Here is an 18,677-nt window from a genome sequence, read left to right as displayed (position 1 = left end):
TGTGCATTTAGACTCACTTTAGGTGTGCTTATGTAATATTTTATTACAATTATTCCTAGGTAATATCATTTTATACAATAATGATAAAAATTTTCATATTTTTGTCAGTTCCAGTTTGCTAGCTAATATAGCTAATTCAGATAATTAACTCCTTCAAAACTTTACGAGAAAGTCTCAATGTTCTCATAAAACTGCCAATGACTTCGTCCAAAGAATTCGTTCTTACACAGTCCCACTAAACTTAATTGTGACTGGTTGGGTCACTATTCAGTCAGTCCAATGACCCATGATTTCCAACTACTGTGCCGGGGCACACTAGTGTGCCGTAAGAGATCGTCAGGTGTGCCGTGAGAAATTATCCAATTTCACTTAATTAGTCTTAAAATTATTTTTTTTAATTAACATTTATTAATTATTATCTGCAAATAATATGACATTGTCGAGTGTCAAGCTATCTTTCGTTCAGATTTACTTTCAACGGGGATGAGACAACACCGACTCCATTATGCTTGATGTGTGGCGAGAAGCTGTCCAACAGCGCCATGGTGCCAAGCAAGCTTAAACGCCATCTCCAAACAAAACACCCTTCGCTTCAAAACAAACAGATGGACTATTTTGTTTGCCTGTGTGAAAACACAGAGAAACAGGCAACTTTTATGAGAAAAACCACAAAGGTAAATGAGAGCCCTCAAAGGTAGTTACCTAGTTGCTGAACTTGTAGCTAAATGTAAAAAGTCCCACACTGTGGCAGAGACATTAATACTACCTGCCTGCAAAGCCATTGTCAACGAGATGCTCGGATACACATCAGTAGGAAATTTGTGTTGCAACTTGATGAGTCTACGGATATTAGTGGACATTCTCAGCTATTGGACAAAGTGCGTTTTGTGGATGGAGATGTCATTAGCGAAAACTTCCTATTTTGCAAGGCACTGCCAGAACAAAACAACAGGAGAGGAAATTTTTTGGGTCACATCGGAATATCTTGACCAGGGAGTACTTACGTGGGAAAATTGCACAAGTATTTGCACTGATGGAGCTGCAGCCATGGTTGGGCGCACCAAAGGCTTCGTTAGCAGAGTGAAGGAAAGAAACCCAAATCTTATTGTTACGCACTGTTTTTTGTACTGTGAGGCCCTCGTTGCAAAGACTTTACCAGCAAAACTAGTTCCTGTGTTGGATGATGTTGTGCGCATAGTGAACTTTGTAAAGACACGACCTTTGAAAAGTCGTATATTTCAATCTTTGTGTGAGGAAATGGGAGCGGAGTATAAAGCCTTATTGCTCCATACGGAGGTCCGATGGTTGTCGCACGGCAAGGTGCTGGCCCGTGTGTATGAGCTGCGGGAGGATAAACGTGTTTCTGATAAATGAGAGGTCCGATTACTCAAATCTGTTTGCAAGTGATGAGTGGTGTGCAAAGCTGGCATACCTGGCAGATATATTTCATTATCTTAATGAACTGAACACACGGACGCAAGGCCGAAATGAAAATGTGCTTACAAGCACAGATAAAATTAATGGATTCCGTTTAAAGGTGCACCTCTGGCAACAACATGTGCAAAGTGCCAACCCTGATGTTCCCATCACAGAGAAATGGCAAGATCACACTGCTGCACTGTGCGAGGTAATAGGTAAACATCTGAAAACTCTTGAGGAGAAGTTGTCATTTTATTTCTCTTCAGCCTCCACCGAATGCCTTGACCGGGTTAGGGACCCCTACAGCTCAGCATCAGTTGTTGGAAAGGACATGAGTTTACAGGAGCAGGAGGAACTAACTGAATTTAAACAAGATCGTGGTTTAAAGCTAAGATTTGCTTATCTTCCTTTGGACAGTTTTTGGTTGTCTGCTGCCAGGGAGTTCCCCATTCTGGCCAACAAAGCTGTTTTGACATTGCTCCCATTTTCCACAACATATCTGTGTGAGCTGAGCTTTTCAAGCCTAACTGCTATAAAAAACTAAAAACAGAGAGAGACTGAGAACTGTTGAAGACGAGCTTCGTGTGTGTCTTTCTTCAATTCCTGCCAGGATATCGGCTTTGTGTTCATCTAAACAGGCCCAGGTTTCACACTGAGTGAGTATAAATAAATTGAGAAACTATATTGTAATTATATATACTGTATTAGGCTACAGAGTGTCATTTTGTAACATTTTCCAATGTAAAAAAATGTGCCGTGGCTCAATAAAGGTTGAAAAACACTGCAATTACCAATACCTCAACTTGCTATTAATGTAAAAAATGCCCCCCCTTCTTTATTTTTTTTTTTATCTCAGACATTAGTGATTGTCTAATACAGGGTCAATTCAGGCCATATAAACGTGTCAGACAGAATCACTTGCCGCAGATCACGGAGGAAAAGTGCACATGTCCCCATGTCCCTGTTATGCTTCTGCCTACAGAAACGAAGCAGCTTGCGCGCATTTTTATATCGACCCAGATGCGCGCGATCCTCTCAGGATGTTGTGGTATGATGTCAGCGCTACACGAGCACCGATTGGACACTGTCTGCGAGCGCGCTTCTGTTGCCACTTTCTTTACCTGAAGCCGACGGAGGAGTGCAAAATACCCAATTACAATGTCGTACGTAATGCTGGAGTTGCTGTTGTTGCTGGGGTTTGCGGACGCCTCGCGTGCCGAGCTCGTGTTCCGCTGCCCAAGCTGCAGCGCCGAGCACCAGGCGGCGTGTCCCACTCTCACTGCAGAGAACTGCGGCGAGATCGTGCGTGAGCCGGGCTGCGGCTGCTGCCCAATCTGTGCACGCCGGGCCGGAGAGCTGTGTGGTGTGTACACACCGCGCTGCGCCAGCGGCCTCCGCTGTTACCCCGAGCCGGACTCGGAGCTGCCGCTAGATCAGCTAGTGCGCGGCCTCGGTCGCTGCGCACTCAGAGCGGACTCTGAGCCCAGCACGTTGAGCGCTGAACTTAGCGGTGAGTCTTCCACCCATCTATCAATTCTACATAAATTCGAGATGTATGCATGGATTCGCCGATTTTGCGCCAGGATTCATTGCACGACTTTAATAGTGTGTACAAGACTCGCTTTTTTCTAAAACTTACACACACACACACACACACACACACACACACACACACACATTGTCTACTATCATATTTTGCTGTTTGAATATATTCTTGTTTATTTCTATAGCAAAAGATAGAGATTGATTAGAAAGGTGGACTTCGCTCCTTGACCCTTTCTGGCTGTAAATTTTTCACAGTGGGTGTTAAAGGAGTGTGGTTTGCGAGAAATCTCTCTCAGTGTGCCCTGTAGCTTAAGACATGTCAGAGTAAGAGAAGAAATAAGCACATTTCATGGGAAAGACAGACTGGATCAAATTATTGTTGGAACATTTGGTAGAAATGTGGTGCAAAAGGGCATTTTTGCACTTTCAGGTCTTACTCTGCATCTCATTATTGTAATAGAACTGACACGTTGTCTGCCTTTCAAATTGACTCTTGGAGAGGATAGTACTCATGAGGTTTCTAAAGGAAAGAAATGCCTATTCTTTATTTTTAAAAATGGTGAAAATAACGAGTTATGTCAGTGCTGCTTATATTTATTTATTTATTTTCAGTTTGACAACACTTTGTACTTGTGTTCATTTATTGTAGTGAGATTTTTTTCTTAATCACTTTACACATAATATATAAAGAAAGACTCTCAGTATAACACTATTTTGTTGATGTGATCACTGAAGAGCTGAAAGGGGTCAAAAACATTTATTGTGCTTGTTTGGTTGTTCTTGTAAACAGGTCTCATCTTACATAAAGAGGAACCAATGGTCATCCTTGGACAAATAAAACAGGCCTCACACAGCCCCTGGCCACCTGGTAGAGCAGCTCAAAAATAAATTACCCATTTAGGAGGTCTATTCAGAGGTCTGATGAGAGAGGTTGCCCGACAGACTGAAAATAGTCCCAAATAATCCCCTTGCTCTCTTTAAGAGCAGGTATGGCTAGCATCCCTGATTGGTGGTTCAACAACTTGTATGCCAAAAATCTCACTGCACCGGGCTCCAAAATAAACTTGCAAGCTCCCTGCAGCTTGGAGATAGCACAAACAATGTCACAAATGTTTTTGAGCTGTGTAAGCCTGGCAGTGATGTGTGGGTGTACAGGAGGCATTAGCAGAACCGAGGAGCTCAGCAGAATTTGTAGAGGTCTGTTTTTGCATGATCCCCTCACATGGCTTTTTGCAGGACCAGGCTAAAGATGACAACTGTATGCATGTAAGTGTAGACCATCAGTGTTTTGCATATCAGGTAGTAACAAATGTTCCTCCTGCATTCATGTAGTGGCTTGATTTATTGTTTATCTCTCAGTAAGCCTAAGATGGCTCATAGCAACAAGTCTGAACTATGATGTCAGCATGCTTACTTATTCCTTCTGTTTGGGACAAAATGACAAATGAAAGTGGAACAATACTAAAAGATTTTTGCAAGGTTTTGGTTTTAAGGTTATTAAAGGTTCTACACTCAGTGTTCAGTAATTGTGGTCCAAGCACCGAAGATACAGGAACCCTGTTATTTTTGTTAGGATTTTCTTCTTCTTCTTCTTCTTCTTCTTCTTCTTCTTCTTCTTCTTCTTCTTCTTCTGCAAAACTGATTGTGCAGACTAAACCATTGGACCTACAGATATGAAACTTGGTCAGTATGTAGTACTCCCTCTCGCTTATCAGGGAAGAGAGATTAGCCTGATAATTTTATGCTTTGACTCATATGTTGAATTCCAGAAGTTCTACAGTTAAAATGTATTTTTGCAATGTATTCCTAGTCTTCTTCCAAACAAAAAAAATCCCTCAGAACCATCTAGCTCAACCCACTTGATTAGCTAATTTTTATAATACTATGAAGTACCTACTTTTGAGGACTTGTCCTAGGATGTTTGTCCTATCTTCACAATTTTGGTGTCAAGCTACCCAGCAGAGTGTGACCCTCAATAATTATCAAAAACATGCTGAGATTTGTAAAGAATATGGTTGTCACATGTCAATCAATTCAAATTCACAGCAAATCAGTGAGGCAGAATGTAATGTACTCATACAGCTTTAACTCATGTGTCTCATGGATTTGTTTTATTTACAGGGCAAGATTCTGAGGTCATTTACAAAGTTTGATGTGTAGTCATGCATAAGGAGCCGGGCTAAGGTTAGATAACATCTGATCGAGTTGAAACTTGGTATACTGCATCTATATACTGTGTGTATGTGTGTGTATATATGAATGTCTCTCTCTCTCTCTCTCTCTCTCTCTCTCTCTATATATATATATATATATATATATATATATTATATTATATGCTAATCTGCAAGTGGATTTTTGACAAAGTCCTGGTTACTTAAAAACCTGGCTGCCATTGGCCAGTCACCTTTCAGCAGGCATTTGACAAGGTAAACACTGAGCTATTCTCATGAAACTTGAAATTATGTTCCCTCTAAGGACCCCCTATTGTCTCACTGATCTTGGCCTCTGGAGGCACTATTCATGTTTTTGCACGTGAAAACAAGCATATCTTTTGTAAAATGAGGGGTACAGTAAAACTTATTTTTTTCCCTTGCTTTGTCTCCTTGCCCCCTTTATTGCCTTTTGGACCATTTAGTTCTGCCCATGCACATTTTTTGATAAGTTGCTTAATATACAAAACCTACTTTTGAGAACTTGACTTAGGATTTTTGCCCTAGCTTCACAATTTTGGTATCAAACTACTAGAGTGTGAACCTCAATGTTTTTTTTCTCTTTCGGCTGCTCCCATTCGGGGTCACCACAGTGGATCATTGGCCACATATTTTGATTCAGTTCAGTTTTATTTGTATAGCTGTCACAGTTATGGAGACTTCAGAGACGGATGCACGTGCAGATTTAAAGTTTTAATAAAGATGAGGACACAACATAAAAATACAATACATACAAGGCAAGAGAGCATAACCTGACAACAGAGGAGGAACAAAGCAAGACAAAGAATGTGGAGCAAACTGATTACATTCACACAGGTGCACGTTAACAGGAATAAGGATCAGGTGCAGGTGGTCATGTGACTGTGATGCAGAGGTGCAGTGGCTGCTGGGAACTTAAGTCCAGAGCTCCCTCTGGCAATACATGACAATAGCGCTTTTAACAATGGACATTTGTCACAAAGCAGCTTTACAGAAACGTACACAGTAAATTCAGGATATACATTTTAAATTGATAAATTTATCCCTAATGAGCAAGCCAGAGGCTTTTATCTCAAACCTGGTTGCTTCTGTAGATAAAGCATTAATTGTTGGTGATTTTAATATTAATTTTGATAACCACTGAGAACAGGCGGTTGTGTCCATCTTAGATTCAGAAGGTGTTAATCAGAATGTAATAGGACCCACTCATAATGGAGGTCACACTCTTGACCTCATACTAACATACAAATTAAATATAGAAAATATTGTAATTTTTCCGCAGTCTGAAGTTGTCTCAGACCATTATCTTATCTCTTTCAAAATACGTATTGATCATAATATTTGCACCTTGCCTCGCTACCACGTAAAACGTACCTTCATGCCAGCTACTGCACCGAGCTTCATCAATAACCTCCCAGAGACGTCACTTAGATTTGGATCACCGTCTGATCCGATAGAACTCGATCAGGCGACTGAATGCTTAGAGTCAACGCTCCGCTACACGCTAGATAGAGTGGCTCCACTCAAAAGAAAAATAATTAGAGAGAAAAAGCTAGCACCCTGGTATAACGATCAAATCAAACGCGTACCTTAAAACAGACCACTCGACAATTGGAACATAAATGGCGTCAAACCAAATTGGTAATATTTCAAACAGCATGGAAGGAGAACTTACTGAACTATAGACAATCTTTTAGTGATGCTAGAAAAGTCTATCTCTCCACCTTAATAGAAGAAAACAAAAACAATTTGAGATTTCTATTCAACACAGTAGCAAAATTAACTAGGAATAAAACCACCACAGAAAGAAGCACTCAATCACTACATAGCAACGAAGATTTCATGAATTGTTTCATGAAAAAGTTGAAAATATTAGATGTGAAATTCAGGCTATTAAATTAAAACCAGGCAGTTCTATAACTAACCCTGTAGATGATAATATAGCAATATCTGATCAATGATTAGAATGTTTTACTCCTCTTAGAGAGACCAAACTAGCTTCATTAATCTCTTCAGCGAAATCATCAACTTGCATACTCGATCCTTTCCCTACATGTTTCTTTAAACAGATTTGTCCTGGAGTAATTGAACCCCTTCTAAATATAATCAGTTCTTCCCTTAGCACTAGCTATGTACGTAAATCATTTAAATTAGCAGTTATTAAACCCCTGATTAAAAAACCTGACCTTGACCCCTCTCAAATGTCCAGCTATATCAAATCTCCCCTTCATCTCCAAGATATTAGAAAAGGTTGTAGCACAGCAGCTATGCTCGTACTTACAAAGGAACAACATTCATGAAATGTATCAGTCGGGGTTTAGACCTCATCACAGCACAGAGACAGCGTTAGTTAAAGTAGTTAACGACCTACTACTGGCCTCTGATCAGGGTTGTGTCTCGTTGCTTGTATTACTTGACCTTAGTGCAGCTTTTGAAACTATAGATCATACTATTCTCCTTGATAGATTAGAAAATGTTGTTGGCATTAAGGGAACAGTCCTCTCCTGGCTCAGGTCTTATTTGACCGATCGTTAACAGTTCGTAGATGTAAATGGCGACTTCTCCACGCATACCGAGGTTAAATTTGGTGTTCCACAAGGTTCTGTTTTAGGCCCACTGCTTTTTACATTATAAATGCTACCTCTTGGTCAAATTATTCATAAACATGGAATTAGCTTCCACTGTTATGCTGATGATACACAGTTGTATGTTTCAGAAAAGCCAGACGACAGACAGCAGCTTAATAAAGTTGTATGTGAATGTGTAAAAGACATTAGATGTTGGATGCTTATCAACTTCCTCTTACTTAATTCTGATAAGACAGAGGTACTTGTACTAGGACCACGTGTAGCTAGAAGTAAGCTTTCTGATTACACAGTAACCCTGGATGGACTTTACGTTTCATCATGTGCAGCGGTAAAAGACCTTGGAGTGATTATTGACTCCAGTCTACCATTTGATGCTCATGTAGATAATATTACTAGGATGGCCTTCTTTCAACTCAGAAATATTGCTAAGATAAGAAATATATTGTCACAACACGATGCAGAAATTTTAGTTCATACTTTCGTCACCTCTAGGCTAGAATATTGTAATGCCATACTGTCTGGATGTTCCATTAGGAGCATAAACAAACTCCATTTAGTCCAGAATGCAGCTGCTAGAGTCCTAACTAGAACCAGAAGATGCGACCACATCACCCCGATCTTATCAACACTGCATTGGCTCCCAGTGAAATCTCGCATTGATTATAAAATACTATTATTGACTAATAAAGCACTAAACGGTCTCGCGCCACAGTTCCTAAGTGAACTTTTGGTTTTCTATGATCCGCCACGCCTACTTAGATCAAAAGATGAAAAGATCAAAAGTCTGAACTGCTGAGTAACCTTACCTCATATGCAATCAGATTTGGTTCTTATGCTTGTTAATCAACCCTGTTGGGCTGGGCCTTGTTTTACTTTTTTACTTGTTTTAAGTTCGTGAACCCTTTAGAATCTTCTACATTTATGAATAAATATGACCTAAAACATCAGATTTTCACATAAGTCCTAAAAGTAGATAAAGAGGATCTAATCCATTTTTTTTTAAATATACAGAATATTATACTTGGTCATTTATTTATTGAGGAAAATGATCCAAACCTATGTTTTTAATATTTGGTGTAACCCCCTTGTGCAGCAATAACTGCAACTAAACATTTCTGGTAAGTGTTGATCAGTCCAGCACAACGGCTTGGAGGAATTTTTTGCCATTCCTCAGTACAGAACAGCTTAAACTCTGGGAGTTTAGTCGGTTTCCTCACATGAATTGCTTGCTTCAGGTCCCTCCACAACATTTCTATTGAATTAAGGTCATGAATTTGACTTGGCCAATCCAAAACATTAACTTTATTCTTCTTTAACCATTCTTTGGTAGAATGACTTGTGTGCTTAGGGTCGTTGTCTTACTGCATGATCCACTTTCTCTTGAGATTCAGTTCATGAACTGTTGTCCTGACTTTTTCTTTTAGAATTCTCTAGAATAATTCAGAATTCATTGTTCTGTCAATGATGGCAAGCCATGCAGGCCCAGAAGCAGCAAAACAGGCCCAAACCACTATACAACCACCACCATGTTCACATCTGGGATAAGGTTCTTATGCTTGAATGCAGTGTTTTCCTTTCTCAGAACATAAAGTTCTAATTTGGTCTCATCCATCCATTAAATATTTTTCCAATAGCCTTATGGCTTGTCCATGTGATCTTTAGCAAACTGCAGACAGGCAGCAATGTTCATTGGACTCATGAACATTAAAATTAGCCAATGTTTGAGAGGCCTTTAGTTGCTTAGAAGTTACCCTAGGTTCCTTTGTGATCTCATGGACTATTACACGTCTTGCTCTTGGAGTGATCTTTGTTGGTCAACCACTCCTTATGGGTAACAGTGGTATTGTATTTCCTCAATTTGTACATAATCTGTCTGATTGTTGATTGGGGAGTCCAAACTCTTTAGGGATGATTTTATAACTTTTCCAGCCTGATGAGCATCAACAACTCTTTTTCTGAGGTCCTCAAAAATCTCCTTTGTTCACACCAAAAAGTCTATTCTGAATATACCCAAATGTTTAAACACCTGTTTAACAGGTGATGCTAACATGCCATTCCGCTTTTGATGTATTCACACCAACAGGAAGCCCAGGTCAATTCTATAGTCAAGATGATTTGTACTGTCCTTTTCTATTGTTACAGTGTAACCTAGCTAACAATTTTTGATTCCCAGAATGTTCTGGAAATGTTAGTTTTTGCTTCCCAGGACATACATTTTTAAGATTTATTTTTGGTTAGCCAGGAAAGTTTTCTTTACAGAAATAGAATGTTGTTTTTAGGTTTGTAGAATGTCCTCCTAACGTTCTCTGAACATTCCCATAATGTTCTCTGAACATTCCCATAAGATTCTCTTAACCTCAATTTTCATAATTTATTTTAAATATTCATAAATTAGTTCATCATTAATCATATATAAATAAAACAAATCAGTTTATATGAATAAATAATGAGCACAAAATCCATTTTTGTTGATCCATTGTTTGCATAAAATAACAAGCCATGAATCTTGGGAAATAATTACTGTTTTGTATCATTTAATTTAAAAAAAAAAAAAAAACCCATAACCTTTTCATAGCTAACAATTTGCAAGAACACTATCATTAAAAAAATAATTTGTAACCAAAAAAAGGATGCATTTTTCAACTTCTGATCAACTTCTCCACTTGAAAACAGGTTTACTTCTTCCACCACCGTCATCAGCAAATTTAAGAAAGACAAAAAAGGCAACATAAGTTACACGTTCATTAGATTAAGCAATCAGAATTAGATCAACAATTAAATAAATAAACTTTACATTTAACATCATGAAGTTTGCGCATGGCTCTGTCTAGCTGTCTGATGTTACACACAACACCAAAAAAATCAAAATCTTAAAAATACAAATTAACATGAAAAGCAAACATACATTGGATATTAAGAAGGTTTTTGTGTATTTTGTAGTAAATCTTCGAAAAGAAAAGTAAAATACACTAAATCCTTTGCAGTTTGGTTCTCAGATGAATTTATTCATTTTTAAAGATGTTTATATATTTTTTACTGAAAAAACAAGACAAATACACTGATGCTGTGTGACATGACCAAACATTTGTTTTAAGTGTCCGGTGCTATATTTTACTTCCCTGAACTGCCAACTGTAAACTAATGTGTGAAACCTAACTAATTAGCCAGCTAGCTAGCTACCATTCAGCATTGCTTAGCCTAGGTAACTAGCTAATAAATTAACTATTGTTTTGCTGCAGCTAACTAGCTTCCTAACGTTAGACAAAGAGAAATGACAGCAACACTAATGTCCTTTGACATTATGTGACAAAATCACATACTATGCCTGTACGTACTGCATTTGAGGAAGTACGTACTAATCAGTATGTGTGTGTATTATGACTAGAATCCCAGACATACTACATCCGCCATGTTAGCATTGTCTGTGTGACTTTCGACATAATCATAAACACAAAAATCAAGTTACATGTAATATGTGCTCATGAAAAGTGGTTTACAGCTATTTTGAAAATCGGATCAAATATAGGTCCAATTTTGTACTGTAAAGAAAAATAATAAACAATGTGTACATGTCAGACACGAAGCTGATTTGACTAACCATTAATTGAACTTCAAATTTAAGCTAAATTTGAACCAATAGCCACACCAGTAGCAATTTTTGGAATACATTTTTGGAAAATAGAAATGTATGTTTGTAAGTCTAAACCAGAGCTGAAAATAGACTTTATGCTGTATAAAACTTTTACACTAGAAATATTGATTTGCCTAGAAAGTAGCAATATACACTGAAATTTTTTTTTTTTTCGCATGAACCCAAGTTCTGTAGGTGCTCAGTTTAAAGGCTGAATACATCTCAAAAGAAAGCTACAGGTGAAGATAGTCAGGGTACCATGAAAGTGGGTTCTCACACAATTTCCAATATTTTCCTGTTAATGGAGAACATGTAGTTACTTAAGCTGCAGACTGTAGAGCTGCAACAACTAATCGATAATAATTGATCGCTGTCAATGAATCTCATTATCGATTAGTTGGTCTGTGCGTGGCATGGGGCACATTTACTCATTGCATTAATTCTGTTCTGAAAACACGCATCGGAGAGTACAGACCAAAGTTGTGTCCCAAATGACATACTATACACTTACACTATGCACTATATACTCTACCCTTTAGTGTATGAATATTAGATGGGTAGTATCATCTCAAATGGGGCACTAGCATTAATATAAGCCATTTCCCAGTCGATGGCCCGTGATGTCAAATGCACATAATGCGACGCCACTAGCTTTAGCAGAATACCAAGAGTCAACAAAAATGCATTTCTTCAGTTTACTGTTTGTCAGCATTACATTTTATGCCTAACATGACCTCAGTCACCATCAGCTGAAGGCGTAATCATAAATTGACAGCAGAAAAAAGTATGCGACCCAAGTCTGCTAAGGCATGGGAGCTTTTTATATTAAATGCCACGAAGAAGACTGTAACCTGCAAACTTTACAAAGTGAAGCTTGTGTAGCACGGAAGCACGACAGTGTTGCACGAGCACAAACTTATGTTTATATCCAAAATGCTACACTGTGCAAGGGGTTGGGGAAACTGTTTTTATTCAATTTATGTAATTCAACATGCCATTTTGCATTGAGAACATTTGGCACTATTATACTTCCATACCACACGCACAACTTAACACACCTACTGAGCAACAGACTATTTGGGATTTGCCAACCATGTCTGTTGTGGTTTCATGTAGGGCTGCACGATTATGGCCAAAATGATAATCCCGATTATTTTGATCAATATTGAGATCTTGATTATTTATCACGATTATTCATTGATTTTAGGGACAACATATTTTTATTGCACTTTCACATTTAAATAAACAGACCGCTGCTTTCATCTCCATGCTGTGCTACATTCCTGCTAATGTACAAATCTTTGATTAAATTAGACTGATCCTTAAAGTACATCATCTCGTAGAAGCAAAATATAAATAAAATTGTACCCAAAATATAGGATGAGTAAAAATAAAAATGCCATCAACCAAATGAAAATATGTGATCAAATATAACAATATGCAACCAAATGAAAACAATTCAGTCGTATGCAGAAAAGGCAATAACAGTGTTTACAGGAGGAGAGATGCAAGACAGTTTCTTTTAGGAGCACTTGTGAACCTAATTACAAAAATTTAGGAGTACAGTTGAAGTTTTTTTATTTTATTATTATTATAATTTTTTTTTTTTTAGAGATAGTAACATTAATGTGCCACAATATAACACACAAGTAGGCATGAGAAAACTTCAGCTGGTCAATTATGAAAGACTTTAGGAACATAGTGTGAGCCATGACAAATTAATTTACCTTCTGATAAACTAAATGTAATATTTTCAGTTAATTTTACAGACTGTATACAAAAAAACAACCGTTAACCTCTTCCACCTTGTAAACAAATACAATAAACATCAATGTTCAGTGTTTGAAGTCTGCTCCTCTTAAATATATTTAAAGCTACACTATTAGACATTTTCCACTGTCATGGTTCTGGGCTGGAGTCAGTTCTCGAACCACTCTGTGTATATTGTGTATATATCTGAATAATCTCATATAGAATGTGATTGGGTGAGTTCATTTACCCGTCAGATGCAAACCGCTTTACTTTAATGGTGTTCATTACTGATTTTTACGACTGAAAGTGATCCAGATACCAGTCTTTTTTTGTTTAAACTTTAATCAGGAGGTCAGTCATAAACAGTTAAATGTAAGCTCTCTGCTCATGGTCACTGTTAATTGAATTAAAATAATAGCAATGAGAACTACTGTTGGTTAATTGATAAATAAACAAGCATAAAATATTTATTTTTAAATATCTTAAACAATAGAGTCCTAATTAAAAGTAGACTAACACAAGCATGATCCATTTTAGGAAAAAGGCTAATAGCTTTCTAAGGAAATAGAGAACTAAGCTTAATGTCATTGATATTAAATGCATGTGATTGGCTGTAAGGGTAGGAAGCACTTGATTTGAGTGGAGAAAACAGCAGAGTTTTCTATGAGCGGAGGACGAACTTTAAACGTCAATATCGCAGTCGATCATGTTCATTTAATTGTGGGCAGTCAAAATCGTAATCGCGATCGATATTCGATTAATTGTGCAACCCTAGTTTCATGTAACTAAAATTGAGGAAAAAATCACCAACTGAAATCTAGGCAGAAACACATACATGTTATAGCTGCAGAAGTCTTAATCCATGATTATGTTGTTAGATCCCCTTGGTCTTCCTTATCCTTACTACTTATAAGTTCTATGTTTTTCATGCTGTGCACCAGATAGAATTACCCATTCACCCAACATCGATTTTACCTACATTGACCAAACACTTGTTTTCTGTCATACCTGGTCATGCCATATGGGCTTGTCAACAGGCCTTCATAAGTAAGGTACTCTGGGAATTCTTGCATATTTGTGTTATTAATTACATTCTGACCTGTTCCCCAACCTAAACAGAAAATGATAGTTCAAAAACGCTCCCATCTTGCACCACCCTGATCATGGCCTGCAATTCATGGTGGAGGTGGATGCTTCAGAATGTGGAGTTGGAGCTCTGGAAGTTGCTGGCAATCAAAGCAGCCTTGGCAGAGTGAAAACATTGGTTGGACAGAGCCAAATACCCAATGGTTTTCATCACTGGTCACAAGAATCCTGAATGTTTCTAGGCAGCAAAGCGACTAAACCCATTCCAAGCCAGGTGGACACTATTCTTCACTCACTTAGACTTTGTGCTCACCTATTAGGTTCCAAGAATAGTAAGGCTGACGCCCTCTCACGAATTCATGTCAGTTCATGCACCAAGACACCCAGGCATCACAAGGACTGGGAGACTAGTAGAGAATAAGTTCTGGTGGGAAACATTTAGACAAGATGTCAAAAAGTATGTTAATGCTTGCTCTGTCTGTGCCCAAACCCATAACTCATGACAGTTACCCACAGGCCCCCTGCAACCTTTACCCATTTCACAATGACCTTGGTCACATATTACAATCGATTTTATCACTGATTTGCATTATTCACAGGGTCACACCACCATACATCATTGACTGCTTCTCCAAGGCCAACCACCTGACCAAGCCTGCCCAGAGCCCTTGAAACTGCTGAGATCTTGTCAGATCTCTGGCGAGATGTTTACAGGCTATATGAATTGACTGAGGACATAGTCTCAGATTGTGGTGTTCATTTCACCTCCTGGGTATGGCAAGTCTTTTGCAAAAGACTTATCAGTGTCAGTCAAATTACCATCCCCAGTTTAATGGCCAAACAGAAAGACTCAATCAAGATATAGGGAGGTTCCTGAGGGCTTCCTCCTGCAATCACCAGAATGACTGGAACAAGTTTCCTCCCTTAGATGTATATATCCAGAATTCCCTCATCCACTTGTCCATAGGCCTCACTCCATTTATGTGTGTGCTGTAGTACCAATCGCCACTGTCTACATGGTCGGGAGAGCCATCTAACGTGCTAGTGGTAGACAATTAGATGAGATGCAGCGCACATCTGTCTACAAAGAGCCGTCCAACTACATAAGAGCCTAGCAGACAGCCTAAGGTGCCCTCATCAACCTCTGCAACCTTGCCAGAGGGTCTGACGATTCACCTGAGAACTCTGACTAAAGCCTTTCAAAAGTCCCTTCAAAGTGATGAAATACTTGAATTCAGTATTGTATAAACTAGAATGACCCCCACAATATAGAATCACACCCACATTCCATATGTAATTACTCAAACCATGTATCTCCATACCTACTCACCTGATGACTGGAGTTGAACCATCCCCTCCACTGGAGATTGAGGACACACCTGTGTACACAAGATGCTCCTCAACTCCAAGCAGTTGGGTATCACCTTATATTACCTGGCAGACTGGGAAGGCTCAAGGAACACTCCTGGGTTCCGGCAAAAGACATTCTTGACCTGCTCTGGTAACTTCCACTTCGAGCACTCTGATTGTCCTGCATCCAGACCGAGAAGAAGGGGACAAGATGTGTTTGGCTTAGGGAGCCACCCATTTAGGGGAGCGAGAGTCTGTAACCTCTAGCCCAGGCTTTCCCATTTTTTGATGATCTGTTTTTGACCTTGCCTTGTCATCTCAATTTTTTGCCTTTAGCCCTTGCTGTTTTGATTTGAAGCTATTTTCCAATCAAATTTTGGTATCTCAATCACAAATAAGTTTGCAACTCAAAGATGCAATTTAAAAAGTAGTCAGGCTCTGAGAATGGATGAAAAGAAGAGCAGTCAGAAATATTCTAGAGGGAGAAATCCCATCTAAAAGATTTGTGAATGATAAGGCTGTGATTCCACAGTGTAAATGAATCAGATTATTCACATTTCATAGAAGTCGCATAATTCCGCTCTCTCCTGCTCAGTATTTGGTCCAATAGACTAATATAGAAAAGCATGAAAAAACGGGCCAAAATTTTTTTGGGTTTGCAATAATAGGTTTTTCCCTCATGCCTTCATCACCCTTGGCCAATTTTCTTTCCCCTGGAATTTAGTTTTTGTGTAATAAAGAAATAACCTGTCTGCCAGTTGTGTGCCTACTTTGGCCAGGCCTGATTTTCCTCCATAATGTTCATACAAGAGCCAACACCTAAAGTACCTAAACACCTGTCCCTTTTAATATCCATTTAGTGGAAACCTGTTAATTCAATGTGGTATTCCTCCACTTTCACATGATACAATTTTAATTGTAAGATTTTGGTAGGCTGTACATACAAGACCACTTGTAGCTAATTTACCTACTCTCCTTTAAACACTCATTTTGGCTCTTTTTTGGGGCAGGTGAGGTGATGGAGCTGCCGGAAGCAGAACAAACTGAAGTCCCTCCAATCAGAAGGCCCACAAAGGACAGCCAGTGGATGGGCCCTAAAGAGAGTGCGGTCATCCAGCACCGGCAGCAGATGAAGACCAAGATGAAGTATAAAACAGAGGAGCCCAAAGCACAACGCAGCAAGCTGGTAAGTGATGGAAAATGCAACTGAAATTGTGCAAAGTAATGAATAAGCTATAGTCAGGAACTGAATATGTGAAAAAAAGAATATGTAAATTACCTGGTAGGTCTGCCTAATAAACTGTCCACTAAGTATACTTAGAGTACATAGTCAAAGGTTTGTGGACACCTGACTATGCCCAAACATGTTCCAGCATGATAATGTCCCTGTGCACAAAACGAGGTCCATGAAGACATGGCTTGCTAAAGTTGGAGTGGAAAAACTCAAGTGGCCTGCTCAAAGCTCTGATTTCAACCCCACTGAACACTTTTGGGATGAACTGGAACGCTTACTGCATCCCAGGCATCCTTGATGGTGTAGATCTGAGTTTTCTACAAAGCATTTACTTAACCCTTTAAAAAGCTTTTGATTTACATAACCTATATTTAAATTCAACCAAAAACACATGTATGCTGTAAAACGGTGTTGTCACCACTTAGCTACGATAAATAATAATACATGTTTTTAATTGACATTATGGATGTGTGGATTTGCTAAATACACTATAAAATAAACAGAGGTGTGTGAACACCAGACCGCAGATTTAGTCCCCTTTTGCTGTTTTAATAACCTTCTGGGAAGGCTTTCTACTAGATTTTGGAGCACGGCCGTGGGGATTTTACCATTCAGCCACAAGAACATTAGTGAGGTTTAGGCACTGATGTCGGTCAAGTAGGCCAGGGGCGTAGTTCGCTTTCCAGTTCATCCCAAAGGTGTTCACTGAGATTCAGGTCAGGGCTTTGTGCAAGCCACTGCAGTACTTCCATTCCAACCTTGGCATCAGTAGTACTGATGCACTCTCAGTAGTTACTTCTCATTTTCTAAACTTGAAAAATGAGCCCACTCTGGCAGTGCTGATAGCCCACCAACAGAGAATGATGATCAGAGTGAATGCAGCATGCTAGTGACCGCTATTAACTGATGTAGGATCTTCTACTTGACAAAGCTATTTGAGTACCTCAACCTATTTCGTGGTATCAGTCCCAGATGAATTAGACATTTGGAGGCACAGGTTACCCTTGTCTGACATCATTATTCAGAAGTCTTGAGTTTATTCAGTGACTTGATTTAATTGAGTCTGTTTGGTTAAATGATTTGCTGCAAGAGTCATTTGTCATCACACTATTGCTGAAACGTTTCATTGCAGAAAATGCAACAGTGGACAGGTTGGCATATGCAGGATACACCACTGGCCACACTGGTGCCACTGCAAACACAGAACACTAAATGATTTGTGTCAGAAGCATGAATGTGATGCAAGAGCACAAACTTTGTTTATATCCACTGTTCAAGGGGTTGGGGAAACTAGTGAGAGTTGCTTAACAGGTTCAGTTTAAGTCAAGTTTGTCATTATATTATTTGCACGCTTGCAGTGTAACTTCTGTTGTTTATTATAACGGGAGCGATCTGTAAGTGATCTATTAGTAATTAGGCCGTGTTGCTCCTCATTCATAGTGTAGATGCAGTGATCAACAGTGGGAGCGCAAGTAAGATCTGTGTAAGATGTGTAACAGAAACCATAAGGTGCAGGGATTGTAGTTAAATTATCGGTTGTTTTTTGTGCTTCCATGAAAAATAATGCATAAATACTATTATAAACTATATAATATACAATTATATAATTATGTATAAAAATGATTTTTAAGTCTGAAGTTTATATTTGTAACAGTTTGTGGAATATTTAAAAATAATCAAAAAAGCTATTTTATGGTTTTTAATCCGTTTTATCTAAAAAATAATTGGCCGATTACTCGATTATGAAAATAGTTAGTTGTAGCCTTAATCTAAATAATTTTTTTCTTTGCATTTTGTTAAGCTGATTTTTAATGGGGGAAAATTATGGTCAAAGAAAACTGTACATGGTCACCTCACAGAAATATAGTGTCTGTAACAGAACA

At 38.6% G+C, this 18,677-nt stretch overlaps 1 protein-coding gene across 2 annotated transcripts in view; it reads left to right on the top strand.

Moving 5' to 3' along the window:
* Positions 1–1,979: 1,979 nt before the first annotated feature.
* igfbp2a (insulin-like growth factor binding protein 2a) overlaps positions 1,980–18,677 on the top strand; it is a 48,822-nt gene continuing 32,124 nt past the window's right edge. The window contains exons 1-2 of one of the 2 annotated variants that reach the window (XM_053638054.1): positions 1,980–2,929; positions 16,571–16,746. In XM_053638054.1, the coding sequence (XP_053494029.1) occupies positions 2,578–2,929; positions 16,571–16,746 (528 nt within the window). In that variant the 5' untranslated portion in view covers positions 1,980–2,577. The remainder of the gene's footprint in view (positions 2,930–16,570; positions 16,747–18,677) is intronic. The other variant, XM_053638053.1, reaches the window with a different exon arrangement.

The sequence above is a fragment of the Ictalurus furcatus genome, chromosome 12 (genome assembly GCF_023375685.1).
Source record: "Ictalurus furcatus strain D&B chromosome 12, Billie_1.0, whole genome shotgun sequence".
In the NCBI taxonomy this organism is placed as follows: domain Eukaryota; kingdom Metazoa; phylum Chordata; class Actinopteri; order Siluriformes; family Ictaluridae; genus Ictalurus; species Ictalurus furcatus.
This window is presented reverse-complemented; position numbering and strand designations above follow the sequence as displayed.